General features: G+C 45.6%; 1 protein-coding gene across 15 annotated transcripts in view; it reads left to right on the top strand.

The window, feature by feature from the left end:
- Window positions 1-17,711, top strand: part of MYCBP2 (MYC binding protein 2) — a 291,950-nt gene that overhangs the window by 179,266 nt on the left and 94,973 nt on the right. For all 15 annotated transcript variants that reach the window (XM_075852355.1, XM_075852367.1, XM_075852366.1 and 12 more), the window contains 2 exons: window positions 5,656-5,771; window positions 5,900-5,997. In XM_075852355.1, the coding sequence (XP_075708470.1) occupies window positions 5,656-5,771; window positions 5,900-5,997 (214 nt within the window). The remainder of the gene's footprint in view (window positions 1-5,655; window positions 5,772-5,899; window positions 5,998-17,711) is intronic.

Here is a 17,711-nt window from a genome sequence, read left to right as displayed (position 1 = left end):
GCATGGAATGTTGGTCCATTTTGTTTTTTATATTCAAATGTTATTACAATCACCCTTTTACTTCGGTTGATTACTGAAAGCGTGACCAGGGGAGTGATATTTAAAAGTGAACGAGGATCGGAGGGGAGCTTAGGTGCCTGGTTGTCCTCACACATGCGTACGATTCCATTTGCATTATGATTTGACTGCATTGAACTTCAATACGGCCGCTCTCCAAAGCTTTTTTCTATATTTTTGCACGGTTTATACGGAACCTGACAACGAAGGACTCCGGCAGGATTGCAGCGGCTGGAAAATAAGTTTATTTCTGTCTGCTTATTAAGATTATTTGTGGGTGGTAACTTGGTTGCCACTCACAGAGCGTAAGTTGGGATAACATACTACTTTATAAAAAAGGAAAATATTATTGTGGCTGGTATCTTTGTTGTCCTTCCTTTTTTCTGTTTGTTCTATTGCATATCCACCGGATAGGTAATCGGTATATCATTGTGCAGGTCTGACACCCGGACCACACACACACACACGATCAGCTGTTCCGGCTGCCTGCGGGCACCGGATGTCATTGCACAGTATGCAATGTAAGGAGCCGAAAGCAGTTTGCTCCGTACATTGCATAGCGGCGGTACTGACGAACTGCAGCTCTGCTCCTATTCACCTGAATAGGAGCAGCTCGGCCGCTGTTCTATGCCAAATGCTTCCGGCATGGACGTCCGATCCACGGAGGCGGCCGTGGATAGGTAATCTGTTTTCCAGTAGTGGACAACCCCTTTAAATTTTTATGTGGTTTTGGTTGTGTTTTTTTTTTAAATGTTTCATACGTTTTATTTATTTTTATTTATTTTTATTTTTTTCCTATTAAAAATACATTCTAAAATATCAGTGTTAATATTGGCCATTAGAGTATAATCCATAATCTAATGATTTATTGTCACTCTTCATCTGTACTATGCATACTCGGTTAGCAATTATCAATGGTGGGTACTTTGTGTCTGCATACAGCATGGTGGAATCCAATCTATTTTTCAGCTGTGAAATAACGTGGTGGAGGGGTGGGGGACTCGTCCCTTTTTCGGTGACTGTGTTCGTTTCCATTCCTTTCAGCTTCATAAAGCATAAATGTGAATCCTGCTCCACTGTCAGTTAAGATAGGATGTTCCTTTCCAAATAAACAAAAGATAAAAGACTAAATTTAGGTTCATAATTACCTTTTCTCTTTCTGGTCAAGGGGGCAAACGGACTGTGGGTTTAAGCTGCTGACACTAGTAGGTGGCATTAACTGTTAGCTCCTCCTTCTTGCAGACACTGAGTTCATCGTTTTTTGTTTCGTGTTTGCAGCGGTCAGACTTTTCTGCTTCTCTAGTTTCTTTTTTTCATTTCTCTTCTTGATTAGAAACAGGGACGACATGGCCTGCCTGCTTTTCCCCAAGTTGGAGCGTCAAACAGTGTTGAGTTTTTCACACTGTTAGACCCCATGCACGCGAACGTGTTTTTGCGGCTGCAATTCACCAGCAAATCTGCGGGTGAATTGCGGTCCCATTTATTTCTATGGGCCCATTCACACGACCGTGGTTTCCACGGACCGTGCATTGCCCAGGAGCCTGGACCGCAAAAAGATAGGACATGTCTTATTACGGCCGTGTTTTGTGGTCCAGGCTCATAGAAATTGAATGCACGCGGCGATGTGCATGGGCTGCGATTTGCGGGCGGCCAGCGAGTGACACTCCGCAGCCGTTCGAACCCAAATCACGGCCATGCACACCACTACGCTTGTGTGCAAGGGGTCTTACTCCCTCCACCAAGTAGACAAAGTAGAACAGAGCAGTCTGACTCCTCTGTTGCCTGCCAGTCATGGGGTCACCCAGTCTTCCCGTCTGCTCCATCCTTCCAGCAGACTCTCTCAGCAGGGTGTATGGAGGCTGAAGAGGTGAACCTGCTGGTAATTTGGGGGAGCTAAAGATGGGATGAGTAAATAAGATTAGGTGAGTGTGGTGATACGAATCCCCCCCCCCCCTCCCTTCCTTTTCCCTGCAGCTCTGGGCCTCCCACTGGCGTTTCTCCCCTTTTGGTCTTCTCCCTTAGGGCTGGATCCTCTCTGCCCAGGTTGTGTTGCATGGTTTTTCCCCTTAATTTACACCACGGGCCCGGCCTCTGAATTAATGCAGTCCCCGACTGTGCCGTCTGCTAGGCCGCACTCTTTGCTGTTTGTGGAGTTCTCTGCCCCTCTTCCTTAATGCCCGCATAGCATGGGCTTTCTGCTTTCCTTCTGTCGGCTATGGTTCCTCACCAGGCAGCCAGAGATCACCGCTAATTGAGGTCCAGGCTTCATTTCGGCCAAGTAGGTTGCGTTCTACTGAGGTAGTAGGCCAAGGTTTTTCCGGCAAACCCCCACGTCCGCACGGCATTGCTCTGCCCGTCTCCTTTTCTTCTTGGCATCTGAGTGTCAATGGACCTGTTCCTGTATATTTCTATGGACTGAAGGTCAATTTTTTTTAGGTGATCCATGCCTATCTTCACACCCAATGCTCCTGCGGTCCAAGAACTCTGCACCAGGCACACCGTAGGACCTGCCTGGCGTTTCTTCTGGTTTTTAAGTGAGCATTAGCGCCCCTTTTCCCCTCCCTACACCACCCCTGTGTCAGACGGTTTTGCAGACATTGCTTCCCTGGCAGTCACATTACCCCCTTCCTAGACGGAGTAATTGTATTTTGACGATGTAGCTGACGGTGCCGCACAGGCATAATCCTGTATCTGACAGGACTACATAGCTATTACAAGAACCAAATTAGCTACATTACCCCCAAACCCTGACGGAGTAATTGTGCGAAGGTTGCACGCTGTATTTCACCTCGGTGTGCATCTATTGCAAGCTCTAGGTGGCCACATTACCCCCGCTTACTCAGGTAGAGTGACTACAATGCTGCCCCTTGCAACAGGACGAGGACTTCTTTCACGCAAGGTAACGCAATTAGGAATTAGATGCCGTACATTGCTCCAAAGAAGCTCTCACACGGGACAGCCTCATCACTGCAGTCCAGGAGAAGCTTTGGATCCTACTTAGTCCTGAGACTGTTACCTTTTTGGGAAATCCGCAATTATTTTCTTGACCACTTGGTCACGAGTTTTGCAAAAATAGTACAAGCTCCCTGATGGCTGATCGGCTTCCAAGTTTTCTGTTGGGTCTACTTTTTTCTGACTCTTGTCTTCTTAGTCCCAGACTTGATGAGATTATTTTCAGAGCCTCCTGGTGTCGAGCACTTTTACTTGCCTCCGCGTAAACAGTGATATTAGAGGACCCTCCTCTACATGATGGTCAAGTCTAACTCAGGTCTGCAGGTTCTCAGCTGTTTTGTTCTATGACGTAGACCTTTCTAGGTTACAGAGTAAACGATTTAGATCAGTTTCTTCTGGCCATCTCGCTATGGACTTCCTCCCCCTCCCTGGCCATACTTGTCCCCCTTAAGAGGAAGTTTCTTATTCCAGACCTTCAATGGTCCCCATGTTGGCCAGGCCTGGCCTAACCGCTACTCCCTGGATTTACATAGTCTGTCACAGACTTCACCTGAAGAATTTGATCCTGACAAATCAACAGCGTTTTCTTTTGGTAAACTATATCTTATTTCTGCATCCCAATATGTCCAGCCCACCAGTGCTTCCAAAGGTTTTCTTCGGCCTGGCACCTTATCCTCGTTCCCTCCTTGGGGTGCTTGCCATGCTTTTAGAGGTTTTCTGGTACAGGAGGTTCTCTATCATGCCATGCTTGGATAATATCCTGGCACGGGCCTACTCCCAATTTTAAACGGGACAGCCTTTAAATCTTAGATACACTGCAGACTTACTACATTGCATTTTGGGGGTTCTTACTATATGAAAGCCCCCCCCCCCTTCCTCCCTATGCTCTGTGTTACTCTCCTGCTTCATCAGAAGATTCTGGCCCACTTGGATAGATCTCTCTTTGTTGGATCATCCTATTCTTCTCCCCTGGTCAGTATTGTGTGCACCCCATCAGGGCTTCTCCTGTCCAACCATCCTAGGGCCACCCTTTCACTGGTCTTTTCTTCACTGCGGTCCCTTCCTAGAGGGGTGTCAATTCACTTTCTAGCTGACTATCCCAACAGTTGCCTACTTCCTTCAATCTTCAAGTTGACCTATAACTCGGCAGTACCCACATTCCTATTGTGGATCTGTGGTCCCAATTTCAGTAGTGGTCTATTGGACATCGGGCTTCTTCAGCAGAAGACATCTGGACCCAAACAGTTTGTCTTTTCATCATTTGGCTGGTGTCTTGGTTTTACATCTTCCCTCTCCTGCTTCTTCTCCTTTTAGGATTTTCAGGTGGATTACGGCTGAGGAGACCTGCAGTGGCACAGGTCTCACGTTGACCAATGTGGTCTCTCACATTGACCAATGTGGTCTCTCGCATTGTTCTGTTTGACTGTTTTTGAATTATTTTCCTGACATCTACTTTTCTGTACCAACCTACGCTCTTGGTTCAGTCTTCTCCTAGACCTTCGAGTCACTACGTTTGGCACAACGCTTTCTCAAGCCGTAGTCCTGAGATCTAGTGGTTTCTCGGGGCGAGTCATTACTGCCTTATGGATGGACAGATGACCTTCCCATCTCAATATTCATAGGACCTGGAAATCTTATTTACGCTAATTTGAGGAGTATTTCCCCAGCAGGGTTTGGATCTGGGGCTTGGCAATCGTTTCCTCCCTGACATGCAGACTGCTCTATAATGGGTTGCCCCTCGGCTCCCCTTATGTTTGGCTTAACCAGGTCTTTTGAGTGATGCAGTCATCTCCTTTTTAGGCTTTTTTTCACAATCTCGGGAGTTCTCTCTACATTTCGATGTGGTCACAACTCTTATCACCTGGTCGCATTGCTTCCAAGTCTATTGCACAGAGTACAGAGCTCTCCTTGCGGCTAACAGCTCATTCCTTCAGCCCTGTGGGGGCCCTTTGACAGGCGTGCCATCAGTCGTTTGCTCTATGGGTACGGCTTTTGCCTGTCACTTTCCACACCTTTTTTTTCTTTGCATTGCACACTTCTGCATCCCTGTATGTTTCCCTGTCACTAGATTTCTGCAGGCAGCAGTGTATCAGTAGACTGGTTGTGCAATGTTTCTCGTCCCCCCATGGGACTGCTTTGACATCCCACACTCTGTGTACCCCAATGACACAAACGAGAAAAGAGGGTTTGTTTGAGCGATTACCATAAAATCCTTTTCTCGTAGAGTTTATTGGGAGACACCGCTCCCACCCTGTTCCTTTTTTCAGTATATTTGGGCATCTACCGGTCTTTACCAGTTTTTCTTGTTCGTGATACCGACCCATCAAGAGTTTTGTTCTATGTTTACTGTTCATGCTTTTTTGTCGTCTTCTGGTTGCTGCTGTTGGTTCTGTACGAATTGATTAGCTCAGTGTCTGCAGGAGGGCTATAGCCCTGTGTAGGAGGAGCTAACTATTTTAATGCTTGGTGTCGCCTCCTAGTGGCAGCAGCCTATACCCATAGTCTGTGTCCCCCAATGAGCTTTACGAGAAATGGATTTTACAGTCCAGTACTCAACAAATCACACAGTGAGCACACAAATTAGCCCCAAGCTAGGTAATGTAATTTAATGATGATGATGTAATTTATGCCTTATTTTCTTAATAGGCCAAGCGAAAATATGTTAATTAGAGTCAACAATGATGGTACCTATTGTGCAAACTGGACTCCTGGTGCGGTCGGCCTTTATACTATACATGTCACCATAGATGGAATAGAGATTGGTAATGTACTATATGTTTAATATTTGACCATTTTTAAACTTTAATGACTTAAACTCAACTTAATCGTAATTTTTACCGTCATTTTACACCAGCTTCATAAATGTTTTTGTTTTTTTATCGTTATATAGATGCAGGTTTAGAAGTCAAAGTAAAGGACCCTCCTAAAGGAATGATACCACCAGGGACACAGTTAGTAAAACCAAAAATAGAGCCTCAACCTAATAAGGTAGAATATTACTATTTTTTTAACTGCACACTAACTTTTCAAACAGCTTTTGCTGATCTAATAGTATAACTCATATAAAACTAATTTGTAATTTACTTACTGTTAATCTGTTTTATCCATGCAAGTTCTGTGTGAAGTTACTACTACTAGTGTCACACTTCCTGTAATCTGCAGTCGACCTCCTGTTGTCAAGCATTGGCTAACCCTGGTTACAGACCAGAATTGATGGCTGTAGAAGGTGTGGGTTTCTCTCTTCACTTCCTGGCTATAGCTTTCTATGGAGAGGAAAGGGGGAGCAGAGACAGAGTGTGACTCAGCAACACACAAGTGTGTGACATGATGGGAAGATTTTTATGTCATACCAGTGCTGGATTCTCAACTACATTGGTTTGTACTGCTGTATAATCTCCATGCTTCCTCTATATATGTGATAGAGCTAGACGAGCAGAATCTTCTCTGTGTGCAGTGTAGGGCTGGGCGATTAATCTAATTAATTTGATTTAATTCGTCCTCAAGGACTCTCACGATTCTGTTTTCTTAACCGAATCGTAGAATCTATTCTTTAGTGGTGCCGTCGCGCCGTGCTGCAAGGGGTAGCTCCGCCCCGCCGCCTCATCCGCCCCCTGTCCTGTCTCTGCTTCCCGTACGCGGAACTGCTGTACTGAACAAACTGTACTGCTGTACTGAACAAAATTATACAGCACAGGACCCCTAGTACATAGTAGGGTTGCATGATGCATCGAAACTTCGATACTGTGCACCCTCAAACTGTTCAATACCGTTATTTCATGTATTTCGATACGAAGCTGTGCGGCCGCACAGCTTAGCATTGTAACATATTAATGTAGTCAGAGCGGGGCTGCGGCTGTGTACAAGTGTAATACAGCCATTGCCCTATGCCTGAGTCCTGACAAGTGCGCGCGCGGTCTGCATGATGTGATGCGGCCGGCGCTGCACTAATGATTGCCGGCACTGAAGACAGAGAACATGGCGGGCGCACTGCAAAACACCCCCATGTTCTGTCTTCAGTGCCTGCGCCGCTGCTAATTAGTGCAGCGCCCGTCGGATTACCTTATGCTGACCGCGTGTGCACACACAGCCGCAGCCTCTCATCTCCGTCATTATTCCCCTTAATGCTGTGATCAAAGCTGACCACAGCATTCAAGGGGTAAATGAGAAGGGGGGATGCCCTTTGGATCACGTCACAGGGAGTCCCTGTGAAGCGATCGGGGGACATACCATATTTGGGCAGACAGCTCAGGGTTCGTTAAAGGACCCCAGGGCTGTCTAACCATATTTCCTGATAGGGCGTACTTAGGTATGCCCTAACAACTGCCTGTGTACAATCAGTACACAGGCTAATGTACTGGCATATAGATATATGCCAGTACATTATTTATTTTTTCACTTTTTATTTTTAAACTTTAAAGTAATGTTAAATTTAAAAAAACCACATTTTTTTACAATAAACCTTAAAATAAGTCTCAATACATAAGATATGCACATTCGATATCGCAGTGAAAGTAATAAATTTATTGCGTCATTTATGATGTTTACGCTGTTATAAAATAAAATAAAAATTGCTTTTTCACTTATTAATGTTAGGCATGAGGTATTATGAATTTTGAACCTCGTGTGCCTCACATTAATAGTAATTAACCCCATCATGTTCCTATAAATGTTAGGCACATGGAGATTCATAATACCACGTGCCTCACATTAGAAAAAGGAAGGACTTTTTTTTTTTTTTTAATTGTTGGCAAAAGTATCGTTTTGGTATCGAGGTGATAAATGTAGAAAAAGAGGGGATCTATATTGGCGCTGCTGAGTGGACCAGGTACAATGGAGAAACGAGTAGTCTCTTCCTTAGTTTAAATAGGTGCTTTATTGCAACGCGTTTCGACGCCGAACTGGCGTCTTCATCAGGTATCGAGTATCGCAATATTACACTAAGTATCGGTATCGAAGTCCAAATTCTGGTATCGTGACAACCTTAGTACATAGCCATACCGCCCTGTAGATACCGCCCTGTAGATACCGCCCTGTAGATACCGCCCCGCTGTTGTTAGCACCCTCTTGCAGATCGCACCACCCCCACTTGTACCTTGTAGATCGCACCACAACCCTGCACCGCTGTAGATGGCACACCCCTTGCAGATCGCACTACCGCCACCGCCCTTGTACATGGCACTTATAGATTGCGCCGCTGTAGCTCCCACTAGGAGCTGAATCCCCGGCCAAAGCGTCGGCAACCTCTGGCCGGGGATTCAGGTCCTAGTAACAGCTACAGCGGTGCCATCTACAAGGAAGGGGGGATGTGATCTACAAGGGAGGGATGTGGTGCTGCGATTTACAAGGGGTGGGGGGTGCACTCTACAAGGGAGGTGGGTAATGCTGCCATCTGCAAGGGGGGTGGTGCGATCTACAAGGTGGGGTGCTATCTTCAAGGGGGTGTGGCCCTATATTGGGGGGTGGCACTGTGGGCACAAACTACATGTGGGCACTGGCACGACATGTGGGCGCTGGCACTCACGACATGTGGGCGCTGGCACTCACGACATGTGGGCGCTGGCACTCACGACATGTGGGCGCTGGCACTCACGACATGTGGGCGCTGGCACTCACGACATGTGGGCGCTGGCACTCACGACATGTGGGCGCTGGCACTCACGACATGTGGGCGCTGGCACTCACGACATGTGGGCGCTGGCACTCACGACATGTGGGCGCTGGCACTCACGACATGTGGGCACTATCTACCCATACAAATGAAATCCATCCTTTTTTTTTTCTCTTTTTTTTTTTTTACACGGCCATGAAAAATAGACTGGAAATGGATGAGAATTTGGAGGCACTGATGCAAAATGGACACGAAAAACGGACCATTGATCAGTTAATGGCCATTTTTTTCTCACTGTCGTGTGACTGTAGCCTAAATGACTACGATGCCAGGAGTCCCATTCACATGTACCGTGATCGGGAGGCGAAATCCGGCAGAGACACGGACCAGTTTTCACGGTCCTAATCACGGTCGTGTAAATCCGGTAATGTCTGAGACCGGCTGAAATAGTGACGGGCAGAGGGGGATGTTAGTGCACACAGCGCCTCATTGATTATAGACTCTGTTAACCTGTTCCCTGCCGGGGTACACACGTTATCTATTCGATTTAAATTTTTCCAATTGTATTTATTATAAAAAAGTATTTGCAGAGGTTAAAAGTTGTGAATTTACGTACAATAATTATAGCATTATATGTTAAAACTTTATTTATATAAAGAAAATGTATTAAATTATCTTTTGGTATTACTGTTAAATAAACAGAAAAAAATAAGAAAATCGAAATTCAAATCTAAAATCGCCCAAAGTGTTGAAAAAAAAATCGAGATTTTATTTTTTGGCAAAATCGCCCAACCCTAGTGCAGTGTATAGAAGACATAATATCCGTTAGACTCGGCTCACTAGCTTTGGGACTACTGAGAAATAGAGAGCCTGCAAAGGGGAAAACTGCTAAATAATGCCACGTAGAAGTCATAGAATGGCCAGAAAGTGTTATTCCTCATGTACACACATATGACACCATTTTATCTGTCAACTCTGCAGTCTGGCTGACACAACAAAAGTGACTCATATTTTTTTGTATAGATTCATTACACAGTGATCTATTTCCAGCATTTTTTTTCTTTTAATGTTGACGATTATGGTTAACCGTTAACAAAAACCCAAAATTTAGTCTCTCTCAGAAAATCAGAATATTATAGAAGCCCAATTTCAAAAATTATTTTTAATGCTGAAATGTAGGCCTACTGAAAAGTATGTACTTTATATGCCCTCAATACTTGGTCAGGGCTCCTTTTGCATGAATTACTGCATCAATGCGGCATGGCATGGAGGCGATCAGCCTGTGGCACTGCTGAGGTGTTATGGAAGCCCAGGTTGCTTTGATAGCAGCCTTTTGCTCGCCTGCATTGTTGGGTCTGGAGTCTCATCTTCCTCTTGACAATACCCCATAGGTCAGGCGAGTTTGCTGGCCAATCAAGCACAGTGATACTGTGGTTATTAAACGAGGTATTGGTACTTTTGGCAGTGTGGGCAGGTGCCAAGTCCTGCTGGGAAATGAAATCAGCATCTCCATAAAGCTGGTCAGCAGAGGGAAGCATGAAGTGCTCGAAAATTTCCTGGTTGACGGCTGTGCTGACTCTGGACTTGATATAACGCAGTGGACCAACACCAGCAGATGACATGGCTCCCCAAACCGTCACTGACTGGAAAATTCACACTGGACCGCAAGCAACTTTGATTGATGCCTCTCCACTCTTCCTCCGGACTCTGGGACCTTGATTTCCAAATGAAATGCAAAATTTACTTTAATCTGAAAACAGGACTTTGGACCACTGAGAAACAGACCAGTCCTTTATTTCCTTAGCCCAGGTAAGAGGCTTCTGACTTTGTCTCAAGGAATGCGACAGTTGTAGCCCATGTCCTAGATATGTCTGTGTGTGGTGGCTCTTGAAACACGGACTCCAGCCGCATTCCACTCCTTGTGAATTTCCCCTAGATTCTTGAATGGCCTTTTCCTGACAATCCTTCCAAGCAGGGTTGCCAACCTCCACTTCAGAAATTTCTGGACAACTGAACTAAAATTCACTGACGGACCAAAATTTTTACGGACATATTACAACATTATTGCCTGTGCAGTGTGCTAAGAGTGACTCACCAATCACAGCTCCGCTTGTAGCTTTCCCCGCTAACTTAGGTGGTGATTTCTCTGATTAGTCGTTCACTTTCCCTTTTTTTTCTCCATCCGGCCCAGACCACTGTGACTACTTATTCCAGCCACGATTCGTCTCTGCAAAGTTTGATGCACAGACATGTTGTTTTCTCGCTTTTCCAGAATCCTCATATATACCCCATCCTTTAAACAAACTCGTGATCCAGATGGTAATAATGATCCCTTAGTGTTCAAAACAATAACCGTGCCCCTGCAGATCACACCACACACAGCTCCCCCTTGTAGATAGCGCGACACACACACACCCCCACACACCCCCCTCCCCTCTTCCTATGTCGGCACAGCTCAGCATTGCTCTGTCCTTCTCTGTGCATCTGAGTGTCAACAGACCTCATCCCTCACTTTTCTATAGGCTGAAGGCCGCCTTTTTAGGGGAATCATGTCTTCATGCCCATGGCGTCCTGCAAATCAAGAACTCTGCATCAAGCATACGCTAGGACCTGCCTTGCGTTTCTTCTAGTTTTGTCACCATTAGGTGTGCTAGCTAACAGCTCATTCCTTCATCCCTGTGTGGCCACTTGGCTTGCTTGCCATCACCCCTTTGCTCTACTGGTGTGTAAAACCGTTGCCTGACTATCAGTTGCAACTTTTACATCTTCGGATGTTTTTCCCAGTCACTAGATTAGTCGACCGATTGTGCAATGTTTCTTGTTCCTTCCGTTGGGGACTGCTTTAGGACATCCCACGGTCCATGTACCCTAATTACATATATGGGAGAAAAAAAATTTGAGTACTTACTGTAAAATCCTATTCTTGTACAGTTTGTTGGGGGACACAACTCCCACCCATGTTAGTTTTTTTTTGTTTTCTTTCAGGTTTTTTTGGGCATCTACTGGTCTTCACCAGTTCCTCTTGTTTGCTGTTCTGACCCTGTTTACTGCTCTGTTGACTTCTCCTGGTTACTCCTACTTCTTCTGTACAAACTGATTAGCTCCGTATCTGCAGGAGGGGAGTAGCCTGTGCAGGAGGAGCTGACCCTTTTAATGCTTAGTGTTGCCTCATAGAAGCAGCAACTTATACCCATGGTCTGTGTCCCCAAATTAATGGATATTATGTTAAGTACTCAAAATCCTCTCTCTCCCTCAGAAGGGGTTCCTTCTCCTAAATCTAGTCTAACTAGTATAGAGGTCATTCTTTACCTAGTATGTTTTTCTCCCGGGAGGATTCCAGGCGACAACCGACATTAGGGACCCCTCTATAATTGCTGTCACTGTAATGCAACATTTCAATGTGTTTGGCCTACTCCACTATGCTTCTCGTGCCTGATAACCAGAGCCCCCAGGATACTGCACTCTCACAAAAAGCGGTCCCGCCCCCCTCCCTAAATAGGCATTGTCCTCTACTCAGGCTTTAGCAGACTTTTCCCAGACTCATTCTCTGGTACACCTTAATTTACTTCACTTTAATTTGATAAATTACTGGGGTAGGACTGGAGTTTTAAAAATGACTTTTACTGGTATCATTTTTTTTTAAATTGTATAGAGAAATACGTGAAAAACTGCACTTTCTCTCTGTTGCATGAACAATAGGTTAAACTGTTCAGTCCTTACCGTGTTGGTCAAGTATAGAATCGGTAGAGGTGATCAAACCTTTGAGTTGGTACACAAAGTATGTGAATGCTCCAAATAATAAAGAATATCGATTTTGTATAAACGGAAAGGTGTTTCATATGTTGCCCATAGTTTGGTATATATAACTTTTCTGGGGTCATTAGCCCACTACCCGTTCCATAGTACAGCAGGGTCAATTCCACTTTCCAGTAAGGGGACTGGAAAACCTCCTTTATCCGATTCAGAAATCATTTTTTTTTTTCTCCTGACATGTTTCCTTACAGCCAGAAGTCATCAGGGGAGATATGGCTAAAATAGCCTAACAGTTGGTCAGGCTTGACATAGTGTGCTGGAGCAGCACATATTAGTATTCCGAATCTCTGCAGTGGCAGGGAGTTACAGCACACGTTTCTCCCGTGCTGGTATAAACGCCCATGTCTGACATAATCGCCTATCTAGACTTTTCCCATCTCCCCCCCCCCCCCCCCCCCCCCTAAATGGGCATTGTCCTCTACTCTGGCTTTAGCAGACTTCTCCCAGACTCATTCCCTGGAACACCTGCCATCCCTGATAGTGGCTCAGATCAATGCTCCCCTAGCATCTCCCTCAGGGGGCAATCCAGTCACGTAAGAGACCCAGGAGCACAAGGGACAGGTCCTGCTTTTCTGGTTCTAAAGTACTATTCTCTTTTAGAACCAACACTGGGGAAGCTGCCTCTCTGCAGCTTCCCCTGTGTTGTCTGTCTCCCCTGAGGGGAATTCTCCGGCTTGTTCAGAACAAGAAACTAAAATGGCACTCACTACGCAGGAATAGATTTGTTCTGTCAAGGACACCATACATGTTAAGGATAACTCCCCACTCCCCTTCACAGGGAGATGTGACTTTCCTCTGTCACAGTGCCAGCCTCTGGTTTTCCCAAACTACAGTGAGTTTGAGGATTTTCTATCCAAGGAATGGTAGCATCCTGACATGCTCTTTTCCAACCTCCTTGAGGAGTGATATGCTGTTCCCCTTTCAGGTGGATTTTGTTTTCGAGTGGGCTGTTTCTCCCTTGGTGGATCCACGTTTGGCTATACGTTTCTCAGTTTGGCAAAGTCCGGGGTTAGACTCTTCGGAAAGCGTCTGGATGAACTTATCTCTCAGGGGAACTGGCATTAAGAGATCCCTCCTACCTCAGAACCATCCTCTCTCAACAGCCTTACCAACATTCTTAGAGGTTGCATTTATTTCGCAACTTCCCCTCTGGGGTTGTAGAGGACGACCAGCCAACCCACAAAATCAGAACATCCTTCTTTCAAGCATTAACCCTCCTGGCAGGGCTGTCCTAGGCCCCAGAAACCCTCCACTCCCAAGACATTTTCCTCCTGAAGGTGTCTTCCCCCTCAGGCCTTCTCTTTGGTTGAGGGGGGCTACTTCTTTCCAACCAGGCATGATACGGCTGGCTTACGTGGACTATGCCTAGATACGAGAGGTGATTTCGACAGGTTACAACATAGAAAGAACTGGGGGGAGGGTCAGTAACTGTCTTCTCTGTTTCTGCTTTATTTTTCCAAGCTGTTTGGTTTCTTCTCCTTCAATAAGTGATCGTCCCCATTCCAGGATTGGAGCAGTACCAAGGGTCCTACTAGAGTCTCTTCAGTCCCCAAAAAGGACTGGTCAGTTAGGCCCATCTTTGATCTGAAGAAGTTGAACAACTTTGTACGTGCTCGAAGGTTCTGCATGGGTTCCCTACGATCAGTGGTGGTCTCCTTGGAACAAAGAGTACCTTTCATTCATCTGCATCCTTGATGCCTACCTCCACATACCTATTGTAAGGGCTCCCCAGCGTTTTCTGTCTGTTTTCAACAATTCCAATTTGTCCCCCTCCCATACGGACTTGCTACTGCTCCCAGGGTCTTCCACAATGTCTCGGTGACTCACGGCGCTTCACAATGCTAGTGGAGTCGCTCTTATCCCCTTATCTGGATGACCTCTTTGCCAAAGGCCTCCTCCAGGGCGGAAAATCTCTCAAGTTTCAGGATCACCTGGACACCATTAAGAGATTCAAATAAATCCTAAACAAAGAAAAGTCATATCTGGTGCCAGCCCAGCACGTTGAGTTCCTAAATATGATTTTTGACAGCCAGGGTTCTCCTCTTAGTGTGCAAGATCAAGGCCATCCAGACTGGGGTGGCTCTCCATCAGGAGTATCCAGATTCCATTAGTTTCTGCATGCTGATTCTGGGCAAGATTGTATCGGCCTTCGAGGCCATCCCTTATACCTAATTTCACATGAGACATCGTGCGCTAAGAGAAATCCCACAATTTCTTGGGCTCTTCGATCCTCCAGCGCCCACAGGTTTGTCAGGAGTTTCTGGTGGGAGATCTCCCCAACCATCTCCCGGGACCGTTCCTTCCTTCCGCTCCAGTGCCTGGTCATCTTGACGGATGCCAGCCTCTCCAGCCTCGGGGGAGGTGTTTGACCTGCTCAGGGCACATGGTCAAAGGACAAGGTGCTCCTACAGATTGACCTTCTGAAAAGTGATCCCTGAGGGGCCAAGCAAGGGTTTGGCAGCTTCCAAAGCTACCATTTCTTGTTTGCTTAGGCCTTTGATCCTTCACTCTTATCGGTACAAGGGCATGGTTCCTCCCTTTCGGGTTACCACCTATCCATCTGTTTGTGCATTCTGGGCGGTATGACACCAAGCTTTGGTGTGTCAGGTTTGCAAGGATGCTACCTGGGCTTCGCTGCATACTTTCACAAAGTTCTAACAAATTAATAAGCTGACTTCCTCTGATGCCAGCCTGGGTCGCAAGCTACTCCAAGCTGCTATCTGTTAGGTGGGTTGCATGGTAAATAACTTTTTTTGCCCAACTTCTAGGACTGCTTTAGGACCAATGTTGCGGTGTCCCTCTGTGATATTACTGAGAAAAAATTTTTTTTTCTACTTGCCGTAAAATCTTTCTCGTTAAATTCATTGGAGAACACAGATCCCACTCTGTTGTTTTTCTTCCCAGGGATTATGGATATGCTGTGTTCTTTGTCCTACTGCTTTTTTGAGAACTGATTTAGCTCCGTGTCTGTGGGAAGGGTATGTCCTGACTGCGTGGAGCCAACACTTTTTCCTTCCTAGTGTCAGCCTCCTAGTGGCAAGGCCTATACCGATGGTGCTGTCCACCCCTCAATGAATTCGATGGGAGATCAATTTTACGGTCAATACAAAAATCCAACATTTGTCTAGTCCCATTCCGAGATTCACAACTTGTAATTTTTATATTGACGTAGCTGTATCAGAGAGATTGTTGTTTTTTTTGAGGGGTTCATCAAATTTATTATTTAACTTTTATGCATTTTTTTTTCTATGGACAGAATTTGGGGAAGAGACCGCAATTCCACCATTTTTTCTTTTCACTCCAAACGTTTTAAATGTGTTATCTTTGAAAACTGGTCAATAAATTAAAAAAATATAATATAAGCAAACTCTGCTAATTTATAGAAAAGGTAAAACTAAAATATTGCATTGTTGTAAATATTCTGACCTTTTACTCAGTACTTAGTTGGGGCACTTTTGGCAGCAATAACAGCCATATAAGTCAGATAAACAGAATCTTGTTTCCCCACAGTCTGAGTCCTTTTTGTGTTTTGTTTTTTTTGCAAGCTCCCCAGGCATGTTTTCATGTGTCTTTTACTGAGGAGAGGCTTCTTTCTGGATACTCGGCCATAAAGCCCAGATTAGTGGAGTGCTGCAGTAATGGTTGACCTGGAAGTTTCTCCCGTCTGCACACAGGATCTTTGGAACTAAGCCAGTGACCATTTTGTTCTTGGTCACCTAACTTACCAAGGCTCTTCTATCCTGATTACTTAGGCCTTATTCACGCAAGCGTATTTCACGTCCGTGTTACACGCGTTAAAAAACGCACGTCACACAGACCTATGCAATACAATGGGGCCATTCAGACATTCAGTGTTTTCCACGCAGCGTGTGTCCGCTGCGTGAAACTCACTGCATGTCCTATACTTGTGCGTTTTTTGCACATCACTCACCCTTTGAAGTCAATGGGTGCGTGAAAATCACAGACCGCACACGGACGTACATCCGTGTGCTGTCCGTGATTCACGCAACAGTTGCTAAACAAATGATGAGAAAAAGAAAAGCACCTCATTCAGTTTATTTTGCTGACGTAAAAAACGCGTGACATATGGATGACATACGCGCCTAAAAAACGCAGACACGCACCGTACACGGATCAGCAACGCAGGAAAAATGCAGCGGTTTTACGTGCTAAAAACTGACACGTTTGTGTGAATAAGGCCTTAGGCCTCATGCACACGAACGTGAAAACGCCCGTAATTACAAGCCATAATTACGGGCCCATAGACTTCTATTGGCCACGGGTACCTTCCCGTATGTTTACGGGAAGGTGCCCGTGCCGTTGAAAAATATAGAACATGTACTATTTCAGGCTGTAATTACGGCATGGGCAGGCCCATAGGAGTCTATGGGGCTCCCGTAATTACGGGTGGCTACGTGTGTGCATCCGTAATTACGGCAGCGTTTCTAGGCGACGTCAGGGGATCGTCACAGTCCAGGGTGCTGAAAGAATTAACTGATCAGCAGTAGCTCTTTCAGCAACCGGGACAGTGACTACCGCTGGAGTTAATAGTATTAAAAGTTAACTTACCTGCTGCTTCTTCCAGTCCGGCCTCCCGGGATGATGTTTCATCCCATGTGACCGCTGCAGCGGTCACATGGACTGCCGCGTCATCCAGGGAGGTCGGACTGGACGTTATGTATGAACTTCTTTTACTTTCAATCACTGCGGAAACTCTGCCCGAAACGGCTGCCCCTTCTCTTTCCAGCACTGATAGAGAGAAGGGGCTGCCTATTAGTGCAGAGAAAACGGGTCCGTAAATACTGGTGGACTACGGGTCGAATACGTGTGACAAAGGACCCGTATTTACGGGAGGAAAAAAATACGTTCGTGTGCATGAGGCCTCAGTTTGGTGGGGCAGCCAGCTCTAGGAAGAATCCTGGTAGTTCCAAACTAATTACATTTAAGAATTATAGAGGCTACTGTGCACATGGGAACTTTCAGTGCAACAGAAAAAAAAATGTGTACCCTTCTCCAGATCTCTGCCTCCACACAATCCTGTCTATGAGCTCTGCAGGCAGTTCTTTCCTCCTCATGGCTTGGTTTTTGCTCTGATATGCATTGTCAGCTGTGAGACCTTATATAGACAGGGGTGTGTCTTTCCAAATAACGTCCAATCAAATGAGTTTACCACAGGTGGACTCCAATGAAGGTGTAAAAATGTTTCAAAGATCTAGAGAAATGGGAGGCCCCCAGATCTAAATTTCAAGTGTCATAGCAAAGGGTCTGAATACTTTGCCTA

The sequence above is a fragment of the Rhinoderma darwinii genome, chromosome 2 (assembly GCF_050947455.1).
Source record: "Rhinoderma darwinii isolate aRhiDar2 chromosome 2, aRhiDar2.hap1, whole genome shotgun sequence".
Lineage (NCBI taxonomy): Eukaryota > Metazoa > Chordata > Amphibia > Anura > Rhinodermatidae > Rhinoderma > Rhinoderma darwinii.
This window is presented reverse-complemented; position numbering and strand designations above follow the sequence as displayed.